The sequence below is a fragment of the Mobula hypostoma genome, chromosome 13, assembly GCF_963921235.1.
Source record: "Mobula hypostoma chromosome 13, sMobHyp1.1, whole genome shotgun sequence".
NCBI lineage: Eukaryota > Metazoa > Chordata > Chondrichthyes > Myliobatiformes > Myliobatidae > Mobula > Mobula hypostoma.
The window spans coordinates 76,086,342-76,109,522 of NC_086109.1; the positions used below are offsets into that span (position 1 = coordinate 76,086,342).

Genomic DNA, 23,181 nt, shown 5'->3' on the forward strand with positions numbered 1-23,181 from the left:
CCCACACTTTATTACAGAAGCAAGAACAACCTGCAGATGGGGTTAGCCAAAGCTTTCTGCATTACTGATAGGGGATGGATTTCCAAACAAGGATGTGGCAAGATAGCAGAGACTACAGATGCTGGATATCTGGGTCGACTGTCACAAAATGCCAGAAAAACTCAGCAGGTCAGGCAGCATCTATGGACAGAAATGAACAGTCGACGTTTCAGGCTGAGACCCTTCGTCAGGATCAATAATAAAGAAGATGAATGTTGATGAAGGTTCTCACCCTGAATCGTGGGCTGTTATTTTTCTTTCATAGATGCTGCCTAACCCGTTCAGTTCGTCCAGCACTTTGTGTGTTGTTGAAGGGTGTGGAGAGTATTTTTTATAGAATCCATATGACTGGGCTCAGTTTTTGAAATGCTTTGTATTTCACCAAATCTCACTGAATCTCACATCACTCACTGCAATGTAATCTTGCTTGCTAAGGGAATCTTTGATAACCAGTTTGGTCTGTTTTCAGTTGTAATTTGAAGAACTGTACTTCATGCTTTCTGGTGAATACCTTTCGTCGTCGTCGTTAGGTCGCATCTGGAATTTCCAGTTGGACGATTTCCCTCCAAGCCGCTCTGTCCCGACACTTGTTCACAACATCCCTAGTCTTGTCCAGCATGGTCCAATCCTTAATGTTATCCAGCCACATTGTTCTTTGCCTTCCTCATCCTTTCTTTCCCTCCACCTTTCCATATAGCAAGTACGACAAGATGTTATCTCTCCGTGTAACGTGTCCACAATAAGCAATGTTTAACTTCATAATCTTCTCCAGCAATATCTGTCGTCAATCAACTTCGGACAAAACCCTTTCATGTGAAACTTCCTCGACCCAGCTGATCTTCAACATTCGTTGATAGCACCACATTTCAAAAGCATTAATTCATTTCATGTCATCCTTCTTCAGGGTCCATGTTTCTGATCCACACCTCAGCACTGACTATATGTAACACTCAAGGAAGCTAAACAGGAAAGAACCATTATCCTCATGACTGGTAGGGAGACTGAAATCATTGAATAAAGTCCTGTAGAATCTTGCGTAGAATGGCGCAGGGTGGATACGTGTCAGCTACCCAAAGTTCACAGTAGACGTACTTCTAGCCCCGTTTTGTGCCAATCTTTGGCTATTCAGGTCTCTGCTGAATCCCAGAGAAAGAATCAGAATCAGGTTTAATATCACTGGTGTGTGTAGTGAAATTTGTTGTTATGCAGCGGCAGTGCATTACAATACATAATAATAAAATTGTAAATTATGGTAAGAAGTATACATAGGGTGAGAAGTGTCTATGAGTTCAGAGTCCGTTCAGAAATCTAATGGCAGAGGGGAAGAAGCTGTTCCTGAATCGTTGAGTGTGTGCCTTCAGGCTCCTGTACCTCCTTCCTGATGGTAGCAATGAGAAGAGGGCATGTCCTGCCACGTCCTGGGTGATGGGGGTCCTTAATGATGGATGCTGTCTTTTGAGGCATCGCTCCTTGAAGATCACCCAGGATGCTGGGAAGGCTAGTGCCCATGATGGAAAGGAGGGGAAATAAGGGGAAAAGAGGTGTCCCCATTTCACAGAGAGAGGGGAGACATAACAAAGTAACTCGCCAACTTATGGTGTTAAAATTCTGTTAAGTCTTCTATTTAGGTTAATTCATGGTATAGTTACAATGCTAGAAATGGGTTTCCTTTATTTCGGAGTTGTCTTGTTGAACTGTACATATGAGCATGATTCCACATTGTGTGTCAGCCTGGTACAAGAGTAAGGGAGCTGTCGTTAGGCTCAGTGCCTCGGCTGAAGGAAGGGAAAATCCCAAGTAGGATTTCCCACTGGAGGTGTACAAGTATGAGGTTAGGATCAGGATTTGCTGTGACATGCTGCCCTGCTGACTTACTGTCGAGCTGCCTGTGTATCAACACAAGGTACTGCGTATTGATTATTAAACTGTACCCAGAAAAGAATCGGAGTCCTGCATGAAGGAATGGAGTGAAGAAAAGGAAGCATAAAATGAGGATTTCCTGACTTTATTCAGGGATAGGCTGCGTTTGCAGTGTCGGGGATCACACCAGCGTGATGCGTGTGTCTGTAAATCACACCTACTGTCCTGGTTAGGAACTGAGCAGCCTAATTCAGCATGAAGCTCCACAGGAGTAGATCAAAGATGAGCTTGTATAGCAAAACAATAAACTACGTTCCTTTTCATGATGGATTAATGATTTTTTTAAAAAGACAGTATAATGAATTGATGACCTACTTTAGAAGGCCTTCCGTTTCAGAGGGATTTGCGATAGAAAAGCAGCAGCTGTAGCCTTGTGTTCGTGACTGCAGTTTGGTTAAATTAATAAGTGATCTTGTTTCATAGCAAAATAACCTGCAAGTTGATAAATATCTGCAGGACTTGCAATTTGGCTGTAGCAATCCATGGTCCGTGCTACATGATCAGCAAAAAGACAGTAGAATTTGGAACTGCAAGTGGCCTAATAGAGGTTAAAACAGGCCTACATTTGCATCACTAAGATTAGCTTTGTGAGCAGGCAACATTGCAGACCCCATTGTACAGGAATCAGGGTGATTCTGCCCAGTAGTGGCAGGCTGCTTGTGTCTACGTTGGTGCATCATAGATGCTGAATGTCAAGGTGCGATTCACTCACTTCGGTAGGGTGATCTCTAGGCCTATGAAAGGCCTAAGAGAAAAAGGTGTTTGTTCAGTTAGGAAAACAAGATTGTACCTTTTCTGAAACAAACAGAGTTCCTTTTTTCTTCCCCCCCAGAGTTGTTTCTGATTATATGCTTAAAAGTTCTTGCTGTTGGCCAATTAATAGTTCATCACCTGAATTCAATTGGATCTGGAGCAGAGGGAGGTCTCATCAAGATTGGAATATCTTTCAACCTGGTGGGATTGGGATTGGCGTAGAGGAATTAGTGCGTGAATCGGGATTCAGCACTCATTGGCTGACGGTGTGGTTTGCTTTGTCTCTCTCCCAATCAGACAGGACTTTAAGCCTTCGTTTTGACCAATCAGCTATCAGCACTTGGACCAAGATCTTCATTTTTATAATTCTTTAATTCTGCACATCAATCTGCAAAAATATTCCAGAATCAGAGTATGTGAAGAGGGATACAATTGTTAGCATTCATCCTGTGTAGTAAATCAGTGTTTCTTTTATTTTGTTAAACACAATGAATCTACGAGTACCTTGGAATACGGTTTTCACCTGGTACTCTGGTTTCCTCCCACAGTCCAAAAGGTGTAGCAAGTAGGTTAATTGGTCATTGTAAATTGTCCCGTGATTAGGCTAGGGTTAAATTGGGTTTCTGTGGGTTGCTGGGCAACATGGCTTCAAGGGCCGGATGGACTTTTACCACACTGTACCTCTAAATTAAAAAATAAATATCTTGATTTAAACAGTACAGAGAATCTGAAATGTTATAAATAAATCCTGATATTTTAACAAAACCAGGATGAATTTATCTTTTTGCTCAGGAAATTATTGGAAGAAATTTACCGCTTTCCCTCCATCGTCTGTGTCAAGCTTCCTTTACAAAGGCCAGTAGGAACAGAGCTTTCGTCTGACACCAGAACCATACTATTTTCACCAAGTACAATAACGTTTCTGGGGATTATTCCCCACCCTCATCCCATCTCGACACCTCACCCAGTACTTAGATAATCCGTGGTAATATAAAAATTACTTACTTGACGTTTGGACAGTTGTTTCCAGTTGCCGAGTAATGATCCTGGACGTAGCTGGCAATGATCTTTCTCAAACTTTGTGAAGCTCCCTTTCAGAATCCTCTGCTCTATTTTCTTTGACCTTTTCTTCCTGGCCTTTTATTCCTTTGCTTGCGTATTTGTTCTCAAGGCAAGAAGACCAGCATAATGTAAATAAGTGAGTGCGCCTTTAATGGTTGTTTTCCATCTTGGCCCGAGCCTCTGTAATTCCCTCCTTAATATCTCTTAGCTTCTGAACTCTGCTCGTTCTATAAGCACCCAAGCTCCTTATTCAAACCTCTGACTGTATTTCATTGGATTCGGGTCTATTTTGCCTTGTGCGCCTCTGGAAGTATTTTGAATTTTTTAAATTCTAAATCGTGTAAATACAAGTTTCCGAGCATTATTAGTTAGGCTGTCATTTCAAAAGCAGAATGAAATGCAAATAGTAACCAATGTTTATTAACAATTTATGTTTCGTTGATGAAGTCTTGGTTGGTCCTAAGGTGTTTCCATCTTGTATGTCACCATCATTGTCAATAACATTTCATATTCATTACTATTACTTGTCCTTTTTTTTGTTTGCATTTTTTTGTTATTGAAGGCCATCACAGGACTGCCAATTGCTGAATGAGGATGGAGAGCTTTGGATGGCTTATGAAGGGTTAAAACAAGCCAACAGGTTACCACCTTTATCCCTAGGGCCTTTAAAGATCTGCTGTTTGTCCGCACTAACCAGAGGCCTTTTCTGTGCGTAGAAATATGCTTTGGCGATTTCTTCATCTTAACGTGAAAAGTACTCAAGCTCTCACACCTGGAGTCAGGCTTGCTATATTAACCAGTCTTAGACTAACAACTAAGTTAAGTTCAGTCGTGTGTTCTCAATTCTAACCAAGCGGTTTTATGTCTGCTGGATAGTAATACGTATCTGCTGCTTGATGACAATGTAATTCTCTTTAACATCAGCTGTATACCGCTGTCTATAAAGTAATTGCCTTAAGAAAAGGATTGTCAAATGCATTCCTCATGGTGACAAGTCTTCAAAGCTTCAAAAACTAGAAATATTAATTTTATTTAGATTGAAGCACACTGAGAGAGAAAGTGAGGCGAAAGGCTGACAGGGTAGATATATCCTCTGACAAGGTCCATGGACCATAGTTTCAGGATAAAGGAGATAGCCTATTTGAGGAAGAACTGAGGGCAAAATGATTCACTCAGAAGGTGATAAGTGTCAGAATCCTCAACTCAACAGGGTTTTGAGGCTCAGTTGCTGGTTCAAAGCACAATTTGCTAGGTTTCTGGACTTTAATAGAATCAAGGGTTTTGGGGCTAGTGCAGAGAAAAAAATGTTACTGAGGTAGAGAGTCAGCCACGATCTTAGTGAATGACAGAGGAGCCAAATTGCCTGCTTCTGCTACTTTTTCACGTGTTCTAATGATAGAATATGTATTTCCGTTTCACTGTGAAGGAGTGCAGAGGACCAGTCTGACCTCCATTGAAATCTGACCAAGGTCGATGGCTCCCTATGAAAATGAGATTTAATTTCCATATCCGGTAGACATGAGCCCACAACGCCAAACTGTTCCTTGACCGATAATTTCTTTCGGACACGCATCACGAGTGTCCTGAATGTAAAATGTGCATTTTCCATCTATTCGGTATTTGGTGATGAAGGGAATGAAAGAGTTTTTTTGCCGTTAGGTAACTGTGCTCGAATTTGATACTAATTACCTCACTAATAAATTCCTTGGTGTTGCTGCCCGAATTGTGATGTATATAAATGTAATCCAAACAAGGATAAAATGGAGAAATCAACATTTGGTCATTGAATATAGGCAGTGTGGAGAAAGCACTTTCAATTTCCTACAAGAGAGAATATCTACTAAACACAGTCTATCCTAAGCTTGTCTAGTTCTTCAGCTCTGTTTTGGAAGTGGAATATTGGTCTGTCACTATCGCCATGTTAATGGTGCTTTTCAAGCCAAATGAAGCTGATGCAAGGCACATAACCTTTGATATGCCATCATCAGCTTGTTTCTCAAAGCTGGTCATTAAATTGCTGCTTTAAACATTTAAACCTTCTCAAAGTGTTACTTCAAATCCTAAATCAGTAATGCTGACATTGTGCAATGGCGCTTTACATTCGAATTTTTTTTTAGGGTAGTTACTTAATTCTTCCATTATCTGTACCACTTTGAGGGGTTTAAAAGATGTCGCATATTTTAGTTTCCTCCGAGAGCCTTGTGGTCATAGCTTAAAGCCTCGAGTGCTGTCCTATGGTCTGACTTTGCTTTGGCTATGCTGGTTTGGAAGGGCATGTTCAAAGTGTTACAAATGCTTTTTCTCTTCTTCTCTCCTCCCTCTCTAGGCTGCTGGAATCTCAGCTTCAAGGCCAGAAGAAGGTTTATGAGAACGAACTGGAGATTTTGCGTGGGGAGGTGCAGAATCTGAAGGAGGAGATAAATCGCCAGCAGCAGCTGTTGGCGCAGAACCTTCAGCTCCCACCAGAGGCTCGAATTGAGGCCAGCCTGCAGCACGAAATCACCAGGCTAACCAACGAGAATCTCGTGAGTATTACCATGCCTGGTCAAACACTGTACATTACAGCATACACCACAAAACAAGCCAGTTTCCTTTACAACACTACTCCAAATATACAGACTGCAAGCCATTACACTTTGCTTACAGTCACAGTGGATTCCAGTTAATTGCGACATTTTGGGGCCAGTAGATTTTGGCCCAATTAAGTGGCTGCCCCAATTAGCCCAAGTTTCATGGAAGTAGTTAGAAAGGTACTAAAAAGACAAACTACTGTTTAACTGAGTAACAAATTATGTATTTAAATGCAGTGCAGAACAAATTAGAACACCGACAATGTTATTACAGTACTATGAAATTGTATATTAGTTCCTAATAGTTATCGATGGAGGAATTGATCCAGTGTATGCTGCCTGTATGGGGTGCCCAGGGGAGGGATGAAGGGGCTTGTTGTGGCCTTTCTGGGGCAGCTCGCCCACCATTGCTCCCCACCAGACACTCAGCTCTCACCTGTGGCTCCGAGCACACAACAGCGGCCCCACCCCAGTACTCTGCCTCAACAGGCAGGCTAGACCAGGTGAGCGTAAACCAGGGCGTATCCCCCAGTGAAATGGAGACATGTCTGTCCTAGTGTGTTAAGTCAGCTCAACAGTGAGATCAACAGCCAAAATGAGATCAACAGTGAGATCCAACAGCCAAAAAAACTGGTTCTACAATGCTTCCTGGAGAGCAAAGGGCATGATAAGGCACAGGAGTCACGTTTATCTGCGGCAACCAATGCAGACCCCAGTTGGTGACGACTACTCGTACCACTAGACATGGACTTCAGAGGCTGAGAGAATGGAACTGTCCCAGTGCAATGGCTTTTCCATCTGAAAAGCTGTCCTGCACAGGTCTCTCTGTCATCACCTGCTACGATGGACAGCTAACAGGCCGCCGCGTTCTTTTGATTGACTGTAGATAAACAAAATCAGTGCAGACACCTAGTGCAGAGAATGGGCTGCCTTCATATAATGCTTTCAACGATCGCATCCTCCAAATCTTCATTTTCATTGTAGCATTCAAGATGATTGTCAGTACCTTCAAATTCTTCGCAGTTCCTAATTTGTTGAAGTTGTAAAATCAATTCATTTTCGCTCCTGGACGATTCTGGCATCTCCAAGCCTGAACGTTTGAAACCTCAATGAACGAAACAATTCGAAGTTGCCTTACTGCTCGTTTCTCACCAACTATCAGTGACAAAAATTGCTGCTTTTTGAAGACAAACACACACAACTGATGCCATTTATAAACTGTTCACTTTAAACGTAGTGTAGGTTCCAGTGGCGACACAAGTGCACGCGACTGACTCTAATTAGAAACTGTTACAGTCTCCTGTCCAATTAAGTATAGTGTCCCAAATAAATGAAGGGAACCCCGGTTATTTTCTCAATTAGCTTTTGTTCTTTAAGAGTTGTCCCAAAATAAGTGGCTGCTCCAATTAACCAGAATCCACTGTATATTAAACATATCGCACTAGCATAATTATCTACTCAAGCTCTCTGAGTTGCAGGAAAATTGTTGAAGTAGCTTGATCGGTCATTGTAATCTATTTCACATCAATAATGGGGTTAGATTTTAGAATTTTGTTTGCTTAAATAAGAGGAGGCAACTCTGCAAGTTATATATGTGTATTGTGCATATTATGTAACTTTAGTTGTTTAATATCATGCATAGAATGTGAAGTAACTTCTGGTAGTCTGTCACGATATGATTTTGCTCTAGAATTCTGTATGCGATTATTTAGAGTATTGGCAGTGCCCAGCTTCATTGTTGGTGACTTGGTGAGGGATCTTTGCTACTTCTGCAAGCTTGTTCTCTGGCCTGAAATATAATTATCCTTCTTCTCCTAAGATCACTCAGTGGCCAAGGCTCCTCTTCATTTAGTTTGAGGCCAAGTCATTTAAAGCGAAGGCTGAGTGTCAGAGGTTACGGGCAGAAGGCAAGAGAATGGGATTGAGGGGGATAATAAATCAGCCACGATGGAGCGGTGAGGAACACTCAATGGGCTGAATGGCCTAATTCTGCTCCTATGCCGTATGGTCTTATGGAGTAAAGGCAATCTTGAACTAATTGAGTAAGGAACTGAAATATCTTGTCCAAACTGACACACCAGCATCGATTCTAAGTTGATAGACGATGTGTCAGTTGAAAGCAATTCATACTGGGAATGAAATCTGCTAATCTGGAATTTCTTCCTGTAATTATTCTTGCCCCATCCACCTTATCCCAACTGTTTTTTTTCTGTCTCTGTGAGTGTTGGAAGGAGAAAGGCTTTTGCCATTCTGTCCCATTGGCAATTAAAAGCAAATTACAATAGTTACAAGGCTAGTCAACCTGCTGGTCACTTTATCTGCAGACTCTCTCGCCAATATAGAAACACAGTGTAAAATCTTGAAAGGAAGTGCGGGTGTAAACCAGAATAAGTTGACAGTCTAGCCTCCTGTTTGTGTCCGAAGAAAACAGGATATTGACAACACTGCAGCTCCCAATGATTTTATTTTCATTTTCTGAAAGTATTAATCAAACGGATTCACAATTAGTTATGAACTAGTTTCCCAAACCAGGTGTTTTAATAATTGACACGTGGTGTGAGGATATAGATGAAACTGCCTGTATGATGAAGATATGTGCTTGTGCGACTAGATGGTCTCTTGTTGGGATTAGTTACCCTGTGAGGGCAGTGTTGGTTGAAATGAGGCAGATGCTTGTAAATTTACACCCGCAACTACAGAATAGTTAAGATATAGGGAAAGGAAGAGGATGTACAGAGTTAAACTCTGATAATCCAGCTCAAGTTTGGGAGATTTGGCTCGACTGTTGGGTCTTACTCCTATTAATTCCCAGTATACTTTTATTAACACCCCAGCGCACAAGCTAATCCAGTTTCCCAATTTTAAAAATGTAAATGAATCTACTTTGATCTAAGATTATAGAACACATGATTGGAGGGAATTTATCAAAATATCCTGCTGGCTATTTTAGTTTGAAGGAAAAATGAAACTTAACACTACACTTGTCATTACTAAAATCAGCTGAGAACTGCACTCAGTTCTCATGGGGAGAAGGGATAGAAAATCATGCTCCTGTTTTATGTGTTGAGCACACAATATGGTGATAGATGTTTGAACTTATATTCAATGCTGGTGGCTCCAATGACCAAACTACTGGATTATATGTGCACATTACATGTTACCCAAAGACCATGCTACTGGATTATATGTGCACATTACACGTTACCCAGTGCACATGTTACTGGATTATATGTGCACATTACACGTTACCCAGTGCACATGTTACTGGATTATCTGTTTAGCCTCTACAAATGAGAACGCTTTCCATCCCCAAAGTTGCTAAGCACAGCAAACAATGTTCTTTAAAGTCCCAAAGTTAGTAAATTGTTTAACAGGAGTTTATGGAGTGGGCAAGCAGTAACCTTAAAGTTTAATTCCTAATCACTTGTACAAACACTCTATAACCAATGACAACCAATCTCTATGCTCTGAACTCATTCTGGAGCAATGATAGTACCTTGCAGAAAGTTAAATTAAATTTTATTCTGGCTGACACAGATGATCAAACAGGCCACTGTTCCATGCTCTTGATTGACCAGGGCAACAAATGGGTAATTGCAGCAATTCATCTATGCCATTGTAATCTGCATCTTCTATCAGTTTTGTTGACCGTTCATGATACATAAAGTCTTCCAAATAGCTTAGCTTGTCCATGACTGGGTAGGGTTGCTATTGCAACAAAACTCAGAGCTGGTTAGATCTCAGCACAAGTCCAGTCTAATCAGCGTGAAGAAATTCAAGATAGTGCAATATGATTAACTCTCTATACTCCTGTTAAACAACTACTATTTCCCATGCTGCTGACATAATTTTGAAACCATTTGGGTAACTGCGCGAATTTCACCACTATTTTTGCAGTATTATGAGGAGTTATATGCAGATGACCCCATGAAGTATCAGTTCTACAGGATATCGCTTTACAAACGGATCATTGTATGTAGATCAAACGACTGTTGTTTGGCCTAAATTGTCCTCTTTCCACTATTTTCTCTATTCTGGAGTACTAACAGGAGAATGACCTTGCCTTTGCACGTGTGAAGATAATTCCATGTTTTCTTCTCTTTTGTACTGCAGCAGGAGAGCACCTTATCGCAATCAGTTTTAACACAGTGTAATAACATGTAATCCTTTCGTCTTGCTCCCAGTATAAAAATATCATTTATTTAGAATAAGGCTAAAACGAACTGGTTTCCTTTAGATGATTATGCTAATAATATTCATCCAGTAAATAGCAATGTTTAATTCAAATATAAATGCAAATTGCACAGTGTAGAGGAAGCGCTTGCTAAGTTGTGCAGATGCTTCATCATCTGGACAGATACTGTATGTATAGGGCTCAAGTATTGAGTTGCATCTCTAAATGCTCATCACTATTCAGCCTGTGTTAGAGAATTTTAATACCGATCAAACACAAAGGAGGCAGAGACCTTGAAACTAGTTACCACTTTTATTTAGTGAATTCATGGGGAGCCATTCCGTACAACGTCTTCGCCAACGCAAGCTTGCAATTCAAATTTACACAGTCAGTCTAATCAAACTGGGTCAGCCTGTCTCCAGACACTGTTTTCGCAATTTACACAAAGCTAGCACCTGTACAACTGGTTCCTCGTTGCTCAGAGTACCAAACAAACCGTTAATCATGTTGCCCCTTGGACAATTAGCACCTATACAATCGGTTCCTCATTGATGACATGATCTATTGTTAGTTTGTACAAGGAAGATAGTCCCATTCTGCTTCCCATAACAGCATCCCCATGACTCTGCCAATCCCCAGTCCTCAAGTTTAATTTTTCCTCCACAGTCTGCAAACAGGAAGACAGGGTGTCTCTCTGATACCACTTATGTCACTGGATGCATGCAAAAGCATGAGCAGATCTCAGATGGTCCTTCATTATTGCTGAATCTAAATCCTCGAGCTCCAGCAGTTCAGAAGGATGGTTCATCACCACCTTCACCTAGGGATGCCAATAACTCAGAAAATGTGTAGCTCGGGTGGTTGATGGTCGGGTTGCATTGTTCTCCGATCTTGACAATCCGTTTGCATCACCATACTTGGAGACGTCATCAGTGACCTGTTTACTTGTGGCATGTCCTCTGAATGCTTGGCCTTATCATTCAGCTGACTGGCCGTCTTTACGGAAATTCAGTTGGACAGCGCTCTGATGATGTTTCCTCGTATGGCAGCGAAATGTTTGCAAATGGATTGCCAAGATTCGAGAACAACCAACCAAACTATGTCAATAGATGCTGGCCTCGTCAGCGATGCCCTGATCCTGGGGATTGGGGGGTTGGGGGTGAGAGAACAACTCAGCAGCTCTGACTTGAATCAAAATGTGTCTTTCACTTGTCCACTTAGTAGATAATTTGATTCTAAGCACTTACTAAGAATTTAAAAGATGCACACATTTTGGAGACACATTATGTTCAAACATGACTAACACACCTAACCTCAACCTTGTCAGGCTGGGAAATAGAGCAGGAAAGAGCAAGTTGACTGCACCAGCTGCCCATTAAAATGTACCCCTACCCTCCCAAAAGGTATATAAACTTGAGGTGAGAGAAGAAAGATTTAAAAGGAACCCTGTACTACACACAGAGTAGTGGGTATATGAAACAAGCTGCCAGAGGAAGTTGTAGAAGCAAGTTCCATTACAATATTTAAAGACATTGAGAGAGGAGCATGAATAGAAATGGTTTAAATTGGAGATGGGACTAGCTTCATGGGCATCTCTGTTTAGCATGGACAATTAGTCTAAAGGGCCTGTTTCTATGCTATGACAATCAAAAACCATCTCGAAGTATTGAAGTAGGATGACTGTCCTAGAATGAAGTCTGTGCTTAAGTAGAAATCTTGATACTTTTGTTCTGTCAGCCTTTGCACCTCTGTGAGACTGCATCAATTACTTGCTGCTGCACTGTGATTTATGCTAGTTTGCTGCTAACCAGTTATTGTCACCAGCCTACACTTTGCTTTTGTTCTGCTTTTCTTGAGTGTCAGCAATTTTTGCCGGCAGCGACATTACAGCCCTGAGCGACTTTTCAGTGTTTGCTTTGCCCTTCACCACAGGATCTCATGGAACAGCTGGAGAAGCAGGACAAGACTGTCCGGAAGCTGAAAAAGCAGCTTAAAGTATTTGCAAAGAAAATTGGTGAACTGGAAGGTATGTTCTCCGCAATGAAACAAACTAATCTCTTTTTGGTGGCTGAAGTAGACAATGTTTAATTAGAATCTTACCACAGTCTATTTGAGCAGTTCTATAATCTTGATGTGTAAGTGCACTTAGCAGGTTGTTTGCTGAGGTTTTCTAGACATTGAGTTGAAATGATGGAATCCTGCTCTTGACAACAGTTAAAATGATGCACGTAATACACTAACCTAATTTGTTATCTCAGAGCTAGAAAATTCTTGATCTGTATAGTGTTGCAAAGCTGATTTGTTACTGTCTTAATAGTATTTTACAACTGTGGTTTCAATTGAGTACTCCTCAGTTATATAGAAATTAACAATTCTATTGAGATATAAACGAGGCTCCTGCAGTCTAGGTGTACCAGTTGGTGTATCTCCACTGAAATAACTTTATGTCGCATGTGTTATTTTTAGCAACATTTTTTAAATGTGTTTTTTATATATATATATATATATATATATGAAGTAATGATGTTACAGTGTACATAAACAACAGGAATTCTGCAGATGCTGGAAATTCAAGCAACACACATCAAAGTTGCTGGTGAACGCAGCAGGCCAAGCAGCATCTATAGGAAGAGGCACAGTCGACGTTTCAGGCCGAGACCCTTCGTTAGTCCTGACGAAGGGTCTCGGCCTGAAACGTCAACTGCGCCTCTTCCTATAGATGCTGCTTGGCCTGCTGCGTTCACCAGCAACTTTGATGTGTGTTACAGTGTACATGTTATCTATATAAGTAGGCTTTGGAAGATTTACCTTTTCACAATCTGTTTTTGTAACAGTGGGCCAGACTGAGAATGTGTCTCCAGCTCAGCTGGCAGATGAACCCATCCGTCCGGTGAATATTCCAAGGAAAGAAAAAGATTTCCAGGGAATGTTGGAATACAAAAAGGATGATGAGTTGAAGCTTATTAAGAATCTCATTCTAGGCAAGTATGTAGGATTGGGTCTGTTCATTTGGTTGCCACTTGAAATTGAAGCTTCAGCTTCAGCAGTTGACCAGGTAGGATGGAAATCTTGAACGACACCCTCTCCTCAAACCCTTCCTGCTTCAGTGTTGCCACAGAAGTTTATGTGTGGAATAGAATTTAGTGCAAGTATTTGCTTTGCTGCACATGCCCTACCCTCATCCTTGTGTCTCATACCACCAGTAAGAAAATGAATCTCAGGGTAGTATATAGTGACATAAACATTCAGTGGCCACTTTATTAGGTACCATTGCTCAATAGTGCAAATATCTAATCCGCCAATCATGTGGCAGCAGCAACTCAATGTGTAAAAGCATGCAGACATGGTCAAGAGGTTCATTTGTTCAGACCAAACATCAGAATGGGGAAGAAATGTGATCGAAGTGACTTTGACTGTGGAATGATTGTTGGTGCCAGATGGGGTGGTTTGAGTATCTCAGAGACGGTTGATCTCCTGGAAGTTTTCACGCACAACAGTCTCTGGTGTTTACAGAGAATAGTGCAAAAAAAAAAAAAAAAATCCAGTGTAGCGGTTCTGTGGGCAAAAATGCCTTGTTAATGAGAGAGGACATAGGAGAATAGTCAGACTGGTTCAAGTTGACAGGAAGGCGGCAGTAACTCAAGTAACCACACACTACAACAGTGCTGTGCAGGACAGCGTCTCTGAATGCACAGCACATCGAACCTTGAAGTGGATGGGTTACAGCAGCAGAAGACGACACTGGATTCCACTCCTGTACCTAATAAAGTGGTCTTTGAGTTTACGGTACTTTGATAATACATTCACTTTGAACTTTGAACACTCTCCCTGTGTTATTTTTGAGGAAGCGCTGGCAGCTTCAGTCCATGCTGTCCAGCCAGAAAATGCCATCCCAAGAGGTTAGGTACCACTGAGCCCGATTTACATTAGCAAAGCTTGCCCTGACAATTAACAGGAAGAAAATCAACAGAAGTGTGTGTGTGTCCAGGCTCCATGTGGGTGATTACAAGGTTTAATTTCCATAATGAAGTTAGTGCTGCTGTCCCTTAGCTTAAGGACCCCAGGTTTGGTCCTGATCTCAGAGGCCGTCTATGAAGTTTGCACTTTCTCCCTGAGAGCACTTAGTTTACCGGATGCGGTGCATCCTAAAGATGTTCAGGTAGGTTAAATGGCTACTGTAAATATCTTTGTAGTGTAAAAAAGGTGTTTCCAACCTAGTGTACTTGGACCCCTTGCATAATGGTATTGGTCCATGGCATAAACAAATTTGGGAACCCCAGATGTAGAGAATTGGTGAAAGAATCTAAGTAGAGTTGGTGAACTTGTGTGAGAGAGAGTATGTTGTAGAAATTCAGGGAATTATGGAGAGAGGGAATGGAATTACTGTTCTGGAAGGTAGCTTAGACCCAGAAGGTGGAACTGCCTCCTATGTTATTAAAAATAATCCTGATTCAGGTGAATACTTGAAATTAAACCTCTGAGCAGCCATTGTGGGATTTGAACTTGTGATTCCAGATCAAGAGTCCAGACCTGGGGATTTGGCTGCCCATATCAAAAAAACTAAAATATAAATTGCTCCACAATATTAACCTGTAATTGGAACAAAGCACAAGTTCATTATTCAGAAGGTTTCATTTGTAACCTCCCATCCCAACATTTGGCTGATGGGATTTGATGTTTTAAGTGGGTGACATCACTTATCATTCAGAGAAGCAATGAGCAATTAGTAAGCAAGTAACCAGCTTCCAAATGGATAAGCTTTGTACTACAGCTCCCCGCCGAACTTTCACTACCTGTAGGGATGCAAAAACCTCCGCAAAATGTGGAGACCTGTGCAGGCGAACTGCTGTGATTTGTTGGATCATTGTAGCACCTTTCTGAAATTAAGGCATACTCCCTTTCAACCCTAGAGCTGAAGCCTCGTGGCGTGGCTGTCAACTTGATTCCTGGACTGCCAGCCTACATCTTATTTATGTGTGTGCGTCACGCTGATTACATCAATGACGACCAACGAGTGCGGTCTTTGCTGACCTCAACTATAAACGGCATCAAGAAGATCCTGAAGGTATGGTGGTGCTTTTCAAAGAGCAGTTAAAGCGTTGATGTTAAAGTGCTAAGATAATCCGCTTCACCGTATTGATGAACCTGCCGAGTTACTTCTTTCATGATGGGTTTGAATTCGGATTCGGTGGTCTGCTGGAATTATCATTTACTTGCCGAATGAGCTACTTTTTGTAAGATCTCCCAAAGCACTGTCCAGCAATGATGCACCAAAGAGAGAAGTAAATGGTAAATATGTAGCAGGAGCTCACTGAATATGGTATTTATCCAAATGGTGGACCATACTGTGTTTGAAGGACTTTGAATTTGTTTTTTAACTTTGTTGTAATTTATGGGGTATGGCCAATATTTTTTTCAGAAATTTGAATAAAGATAACTGACAATTTTAAATCCATGTAAATAACCCTGGATAAATGAACACAAGACAATACACATTGCAGTTAAAATAATGTATCCAGTTAAATCTTGGAATAGGTGTCATGGTGGAAAAAGTGCAGCTGGGATTCGGCACCTGCTATGAGGTTGTTTAGTTGCAAGGGAAAACCCAATGATGTGGAACTAGACTAAAAGGGTCCTCCAAGAGAGCCACAACCTTCTTGTGGTTTAGAGGCTTGTGTGACTCAATAATCCGGAGAGTAATGTTGGCTGGAGTCAGGGTCTTGTGCTTTGACTCTTGCTAGGGTCACCCATCCTAAACAGGTCAAAGGGTAGAGGCCAGACTAAGAGTGGTCCACTGATTGACCGGTCCTCCAGGTTCGGGGGTTCAGCTCAGGGCCAACAACCCCGACTGGTTTCAAAAAATTGTTACAGAAACAGCAATGAAGAATCCTTCTAATCTGTATGTGAATTGAGGACCCTGAACAACATCTGGGGCACTGTAGAGAAGATGGCCAAGGACAGACATAGATAGAGGAAATTCATTGCTGTCCTAAACACCAGCAGTAAATAAGTAAGACAAAAAGGAAAGGTACAAAGACATATAATAATCATGCTTTAAAATTGTATATAATTTGATAAAGCAAACCTTAAAGGTGTATTTCATACAGTTACATAGTCTATGTCAGCTAGATGTTAATTTAAGATTATAAGAGATAAAAGTTAAGTGCATTTCATTATTAATGAAGAAGGTTGTTAAGATCTAAATTACTGTAATTGAATCAGAACTCCTTCAAACTTCAGATTTGGGAATTGGAGAAGAGTTGATATTTGAAAAATCTTTGGTGCTGTGAGGTTTCATGAAGTGACCTCAGATGCAGCAGTGTCTTGGATTGTCATGTTGTATCTATCGTATACCAACCCATACAGTAAATATTACTCCATATGGAAGTAGGATTTAAAACCACCGCCGCAAATCCCTACCTACTGACCTAGGAAAAATGTATTATAAATGGTAGACCTGAAAATCTTGTTCAGAGCATTAGCCTTACCAAAAATGAACATAACTGGGCCAGTGGTTTGGTTTGGTGTACAGTGTCGACATTCCCTCCTAAATTGTCAGATATTAACAATTGGTGAAGATCCTTTAACTTCACCTCTCTTAAAGTTGCAGAATAAGGCTTCTTTGAGAAAGCTTTGGTGCTGCTTTGTCATCAAGTGCCACTGATTCTAATCCCTTACTCAGCATACAGGATAAAAAGCAAATCGAAAGTCAATTAGGATATTTTTAAAAACACGAGATTTTCCAGATGCTGGAAACCGAGAGCAGCACAAACAAAATGTTGCAGGAACTCAGCGGGTGAGGCAGCATGTACGAAAATGATTCAAGGTTGAGACCCTTCTTCAGGGCTGGAAAGAAAGGAGGAAGATGTCAGAATAAAAAGGTGGGTGGAAGGGAAGGACAACAAACTAGAAGGTGATAGGTGAAGCCAGGTGGGTATTTTTAAGAGTTTCTAAGAGATTATTACACTACTATTCACTGAGAACGAGGAGAAGAAATTCATCCTCAACCGCATGTGCTAAGTAATTATTACACCAGCAACCGTTCGGTTCACTCCTATTGAATTTAGTAGAATTGAGTTTTGAAAGTGAAGTACAGTGCACAGCCATATATGCAACTGAGGATTAATTTCTCTTGAGGTAACTTTGAACGTGTTTCAACACTGATTTTGTGAAGTAACTGCTGCTCACTACAAGGTACCAACTTCAGCTCTACTGCCATGTTGAGGTTAGACTCAGGCTGGAGGAGTAACACCTCATATTCTATCTAGGTGTCCTCCACCCTGACAGCAGGAACTTTGATTTCTCTAACCTCTGCTAATTTTCCCCCCTCTTCCTTCTCTCTTTTTCCATTCCCTATTCTGGCTCATCTCTTACCCCTTCTCCTCACCTGCCCATCACTTCCATCTGGTGCCCTTCCTCCTTCCCTTTCTCCCATGGTTCACTCTCCTTTCAGATTCCTCCTCCTTCACCCCTTTACCTTTTCCACCTGTCACCTCTCAGCTTCTTACTTCGTCCCCTGTCCGCCACCAACGCTCCTCTCCCAGCACCTGGTTTTATCCATCACCTCTTCTCCTCTCCCAGCGCCCCCCCCCCCCCCGGCCCTTGTTCTGCCTTCTCACTTCTTCCAGTCCTGATTAAGGGTCTCGGCCCAAAACCTTAACTGCATTTTCCTCTTCATAGATGCTGCCTGACCAGCCGGGTTTCTCCAGCGTTTTGTGTGTGTTCCTAAGAATTTCTGGCATCTCTTGTGTTTAAGATATCACTTTGTTCTGAAGGCAACTGAATACTGGTTAATTGCTTTAGTCATATTCTAAAGCAGAGGGGCCAGCTTAATGGAATTCCTAAAAACAAGTGCTCTTAAAATGTGAGGTTGTATTTACCAGGCAGACAAGTTACCACGTTGTGTAAACAGTTATATTCTTTTGGAACTTGTGTTAGTAGATCTCTGTTACGTAAACAGAACCGATTTTGTGAAACTTTTTGAAGAAAAAGATTCCTTAAACTTTCTTTTACTATGTTTTCCTGATGTTCTTACCTATTTCCCACCACTCATTGCAGAAACGAAGTGATGACTTCGAAATTGTGTCATTCTGGTTGTCCAACACTTGTCGTTTCTTGCACTGCCTGAAACAATACAGTGGCGAAGAGGTAACGTTCAATTTTGTGTAATATGTTATGGATAAGTATTCTTTCATAAATATGTGATGACCCAGAGTTTCCTTAAATGTTCAGACTGCTGTTGAATTGTCTTGCTTAAAAGTAAGCATGAAGAATATTATAGGATAAGTCATTGTAAATTTCATTGAACTGGTGTTGGCTTTAAGGATTGGTTATTAATTCCTGGCTGACTATTAGGATTTAAAATCTGATCAGAAGACAGATTGTGGGTAGTAATAAATAGAAGCTTTTTTAATTATCTGTGAACTTGGTTTTAGAATAATCCATTAATTGTAGAATTTAGGGGGCCCATTCAACTACTCACTTATTCATGCTAACTTAACAGCTTAAAACACCTTACACAGATTAGTTAAATATTCACCTGCTATGTAATAGAATTTTGAAATCACATTCACATTACAAGTAACATTGTTCCATTTTAATGATGGATTACTTTAATGCTATTGTTAATAGTCTATGACATTGTTTCCTTTCTGATCGCTCAGTTGAATAGCACGGAGTAGAATTTGTTGTCTGTGCCAGTAGCATCTGTGACATGAGGACTTTATTGATATTATATTTTTTCCATTGTACATAGGCATTCATGAAGCACAATACCCCTCGACAGAATGACCATTGTTTGAGGAATTTTGACCTTGCCGAATATCGGCAGGTCATTAGTGATCTAGCCATTCAAATATACCAACAGCTCACGAAGGTGATGGAGAATGTTCTGCAGCCAATGATCGGTGAGTACTTGAAATTTAGAGAGAAGAAAATATAGGTGTGTTTTCAGTACCAAGGTCGGTTATCACTTAGTGAATTTTTAAGCGGAGTAAACAGGTCATACAGTGAAATAAAAGTTAGCAAACCCCAGTAAAAAAAAAAATCAAAATTAATTGTAGATACTTTAAATCTGCAATCTAACAGGAAATGTTGGAAATGAACAGCGGGCCAAGTGGTATCTGCAGACAAGAAAAGGGATCTTTGAGCTGCAATGATAACCATTTTTCTTTCGGCAGATACTACCTGTCCTGCTCAATGTTTCCAGCACCTTTGAGTTTTGTAACCAAACCTTGGCACTTTGGAGGTTTTTGGTTGGATGGAGGGGAAAATAAACAGAGCAAATTCAGACACTCGTGTGTTTGAGGGGAGAATATTCCAGTTTGCTCGGGTACACGGCACGGTTACACTTTGGTAGTGCACTCTCCTCTGTGTGAGAGAGAAATGGCATGTTGATAGTATGTGATTGCAGGATTGTACAGCATTGGAACAGGTACTCCAGCCCTCCATACAAACCATCAAGCACCCCTTCATACTAACCCATTTCACATTTCCCATATTCCCATAGTCTCATGTTTCTCCCACTCAGTACATGAGCTGGAAGGAAGTCCACACAGCCACAGGGTGAATTATCAGGATACTACCAGACATATCTTTACCACCCCCGCCCTCACTCTCGCTTTCTGCAGGGATCACTCCCTCTGTAACTCCCTTGTAAATTCATCCCTCCCCATTAACCCATTAATCTCCCACCTGGCACATATCTCTGCAAGTGACAGAAATTCTATACCTGCCCATTCACCTCCTCTCTTGCCTCCATTCAAGGCCCCAAACCGTCCTTCCAGGTGAGACAACACCTCACCTGTGAATCTGTTGGGGTCGTCCATTGTATCCAGTGCCTCCGATGCGGCCTCCTCTGTATTGGTGAGTCCTGACGTAAATCGGGGGACCGCTTCGTCAAGCACCTCCGCTCCTTCTACCAAAAGCAGAATTTCCCAGTGGCCAACCATTTTAATTCCTCTTCCCATTCCTGTTCTGACATGTTAGTCCATGGCTTCCTCTTGTTCCATGATGAGGCCACCCTCAGGGTGGAGGAGACTTGTATTCCATCTGGGTGGTATGAATATCAGTTTCTCCTTCTGGTTATAAAAAAAAATTCCCTTCCCCCTCCCCTCTTCTATTCTCCACTTTGGCCTCTTGCCTCTTCTCACCTGCCTACCACCTCCCCCTGTTGCCCACCCCCTTCTTCCCTTCCTGCCATGGTCCACTCTCCTCTCTAATCAGATTCCTTTTTTCTCCAGCTCTTCACCTTTCCCTCCCACTTGGCTTCACCTATCTCCTTCTAGCCATCCTCCTTCCCCTCCAATCACCTTTTTATTTTGGCGTCTTCCTCCTTCCCTTTCCAGTCCTGGTGAAGGGTCTCGGCCCGAAACATCGACCGTTTATTTATTTCTATAGATGCTGCCTGACCTGCTGAGTTCCTCACACAATTCGTGTATGTTAACCTAAGGAGGTGCTGGGGCAGCCTGCAAGTCTCACTATACATTCTGTTGCCAACAGAGCACGCCAAAATACTTGGCAGTACTCAGAACACCACAAACCAGAGCATAACAAGCAATGAAACAGCAGCAAAACAAGCACCATCCCTCCCTCCCACCCCCCCTACACACACACACGCACAAACACACACGCACACACACACACACACACACACACACTCCTCCAAGTCCAAGGCCAATTTGCGTTTTAAATGTTTTTCTTAAGGATAAAGCCTTCTTTATAAAGCTTTCTTTTCCTTCTGAAAGAACATACAAAATCAAATTTAACAAATAAATTACTGAATTCATCTTTACTAACAAACTGCCCATTAAATCCTGCTCAGAGCAAGAAGTGGGTACCATAAATTTAATTCCGTCCCCATTCCATTCCTTTAGAAAGCTAAAAATTTTTGGATTATCAATTGATTGATTGCTCAATACTGATGCACATTCACTCTTCCAGTGTTTTCCCTTGTTGTTCAAGAGACTCCATTGAAGAACTTCATGAAGCACAGCCTTGAAATGTGATTTCCAACATGGAGTTATTGGACCATGATATTGATAGTAACCGTTCCACATAATTTTTTAGGCTGCTGCCCTTGGTGCTAACTGGGATCTTGAAGTTGAATGGAAGATTAAAAATAACTTAAACAGGGAGAAGTCTAACCCGCCTTAAATATGCATGTGGGTTCAGGTCTCGGCCTGAAACATCATCTGTACTCTTTTCCATAGATGCTGCCTGGCCTGCTGAGTTCCTGCAGCATTTTGTGTGTTGCTCGGATTTCCAGCGTCTGCAGATTTTCTCTTGTTTGTGAATTTTATTGAGGCAGTGGAGTTTATTAATGCATGTAGGTTTTTGAGAACTATCGATTTGTACATACAACTTAAAAATCCTTTTTAAACATGATTGACTTCTCAAAGTTCTGAACAGAACTCATGTGGCATAGTTGGCTGTCCTCTGTGTCAACTCTCTAGTTGGATTGCTCTCTCCTACTTTAACTGAATGTACCCAAGGACAGTTCTTCCCCGTCCATTATTGTATGGTTGTTTCATAGTGTGCACTGTGTTCCAGACTAATCAATGCAGCTTCCTGTAATGGAGTTTTGTTAAATTATCCTGGATGAAAAATCTAGATTTTTATGCTGCTTCGGGTATATCTTACATAAACACAAGATGCTGGATATCCGAAGCAACACACACAAAATACCTGAGGAGCTCAGCAGGTCAGGCAGCATCTATGGAAATGAACCATCAATTGATATTTCTGGCCGAAAGGACACATATTGTACATAAGCATGTAGCTAGCCACAGTGCCGTTGTGGCTGAACGTGGAAATGCAGTGAGCTCCTTTCCATGTTCTCGTGGGCTGTCTTTGCGGTGTTCAGTGTGTATAACATGGAGCACTGCCCAGGTGGGGAGGGAACTGTATGGCCTTGTACTCCGTGTAGCTCATGGGAGCAAAAGAAGTGAACAACAGAAATTAGTGTGACTCTTACTACCAAGCCAGAGATCTCTTAACATTGAAAATAAATGAAGAAAGACACTAAAGTTCTTCTGTTTGAAGCAAGTGTACTGTTTAACGGAAAGAGTTGGGGGTAATTTACATCCTTTTGGCAAAGGACAAGTTAGACTGCAAGCTTTGTTACTAACTTTCTTTTATCATAAAATAGTTTCAGGTATGTTGGAACATGAGACTATTCAGGGGGTATCTGGGCTGAAGCCGACAGGACTCCGTAAGAGAACTTCCAGCGTTGCAGATGAAGGAACGTATACTCTAGATTCCATAGTTCGCCAACTAAATAACTTCCATTCCACTATGTGCCAGCATGGCATGGACCCTGAACTCATCAAGCAAATTGTCAAGCAAATGTTCTACATCATTGGGTCTGTCACCCTGAATAATCTGCTTCTTCGCAAGGATATGTGCTCCTGGAGCAAGGGGATGCAAATCAGGTATGTGATCCATCACGACAGAGAATGGAAAGGCCAGCACTGTTGCCACACGGATACTGTGGAGCATTCTGATTTCCAGTGGCCTGCATTTTCAGTAAAATAATACAAAAGTAATTAATTTTACAAACTGCTTGGCCAATCAATTCAGGTGGAATAAGGTTTAGGAGAGAGCAGCTTAGAAACTTTCCCCATGCTATTTTATTGGCATTAAAACTGCATTGTGGGTCACACT

General features: G+C 41.4%; 1 protein-coding gene across 4 annotated transcripts in view; it reads left to right on the plus strand.

Annotated features, from left to right (window-relative positions):
- Positions 1-23,181, plus strand: part of myo5aa (myosin VAa) — a 223,058-nt gene that overhangs the window by 189,697 nt on the left and 10,180 nt on the right. Inside the window, exons 30-38 of one of the 4 annotated variants that reach the window (XM_063065969.1) lie at positions 4,337-4,414; positions 6,101-6,299; positions 10,242-10,316; positions 12,451-12,544; positions 13,353-13,499; positions 15,429-15,583; positions 18,577-18,666; positions 19,274-19,424; positions 22,667-22,949. In XM_063065969.1, the coding sequence (XP_062922039.1) occupies positions 4,337-4,414; positions 6,101-6,299; positions 10,242-10,316; positions 12,451-12,544; positions 13,353-13,499; positions 15,429-15,583; positions 18,577-18,666; positions 19,274-19,424; positions 22,667-22,949 (1,272 nt within the window). The remainder of the gene's footprint in view (positions 1-4,336; positions 4,415-6,100; positions 6,300-10,241; positions 10,317-12,450; positions 12,545-13,352; positions 13,500-15,428; positions 15,584-18,576; positions 18,667-19,273; positions 19,425-22,666; positions 22,950-23,181) is intronic. The other 3 variants (XM_063065970.1, XM_063065971.1, XM_063065972.1) reach the window with 3 other exon arrangements.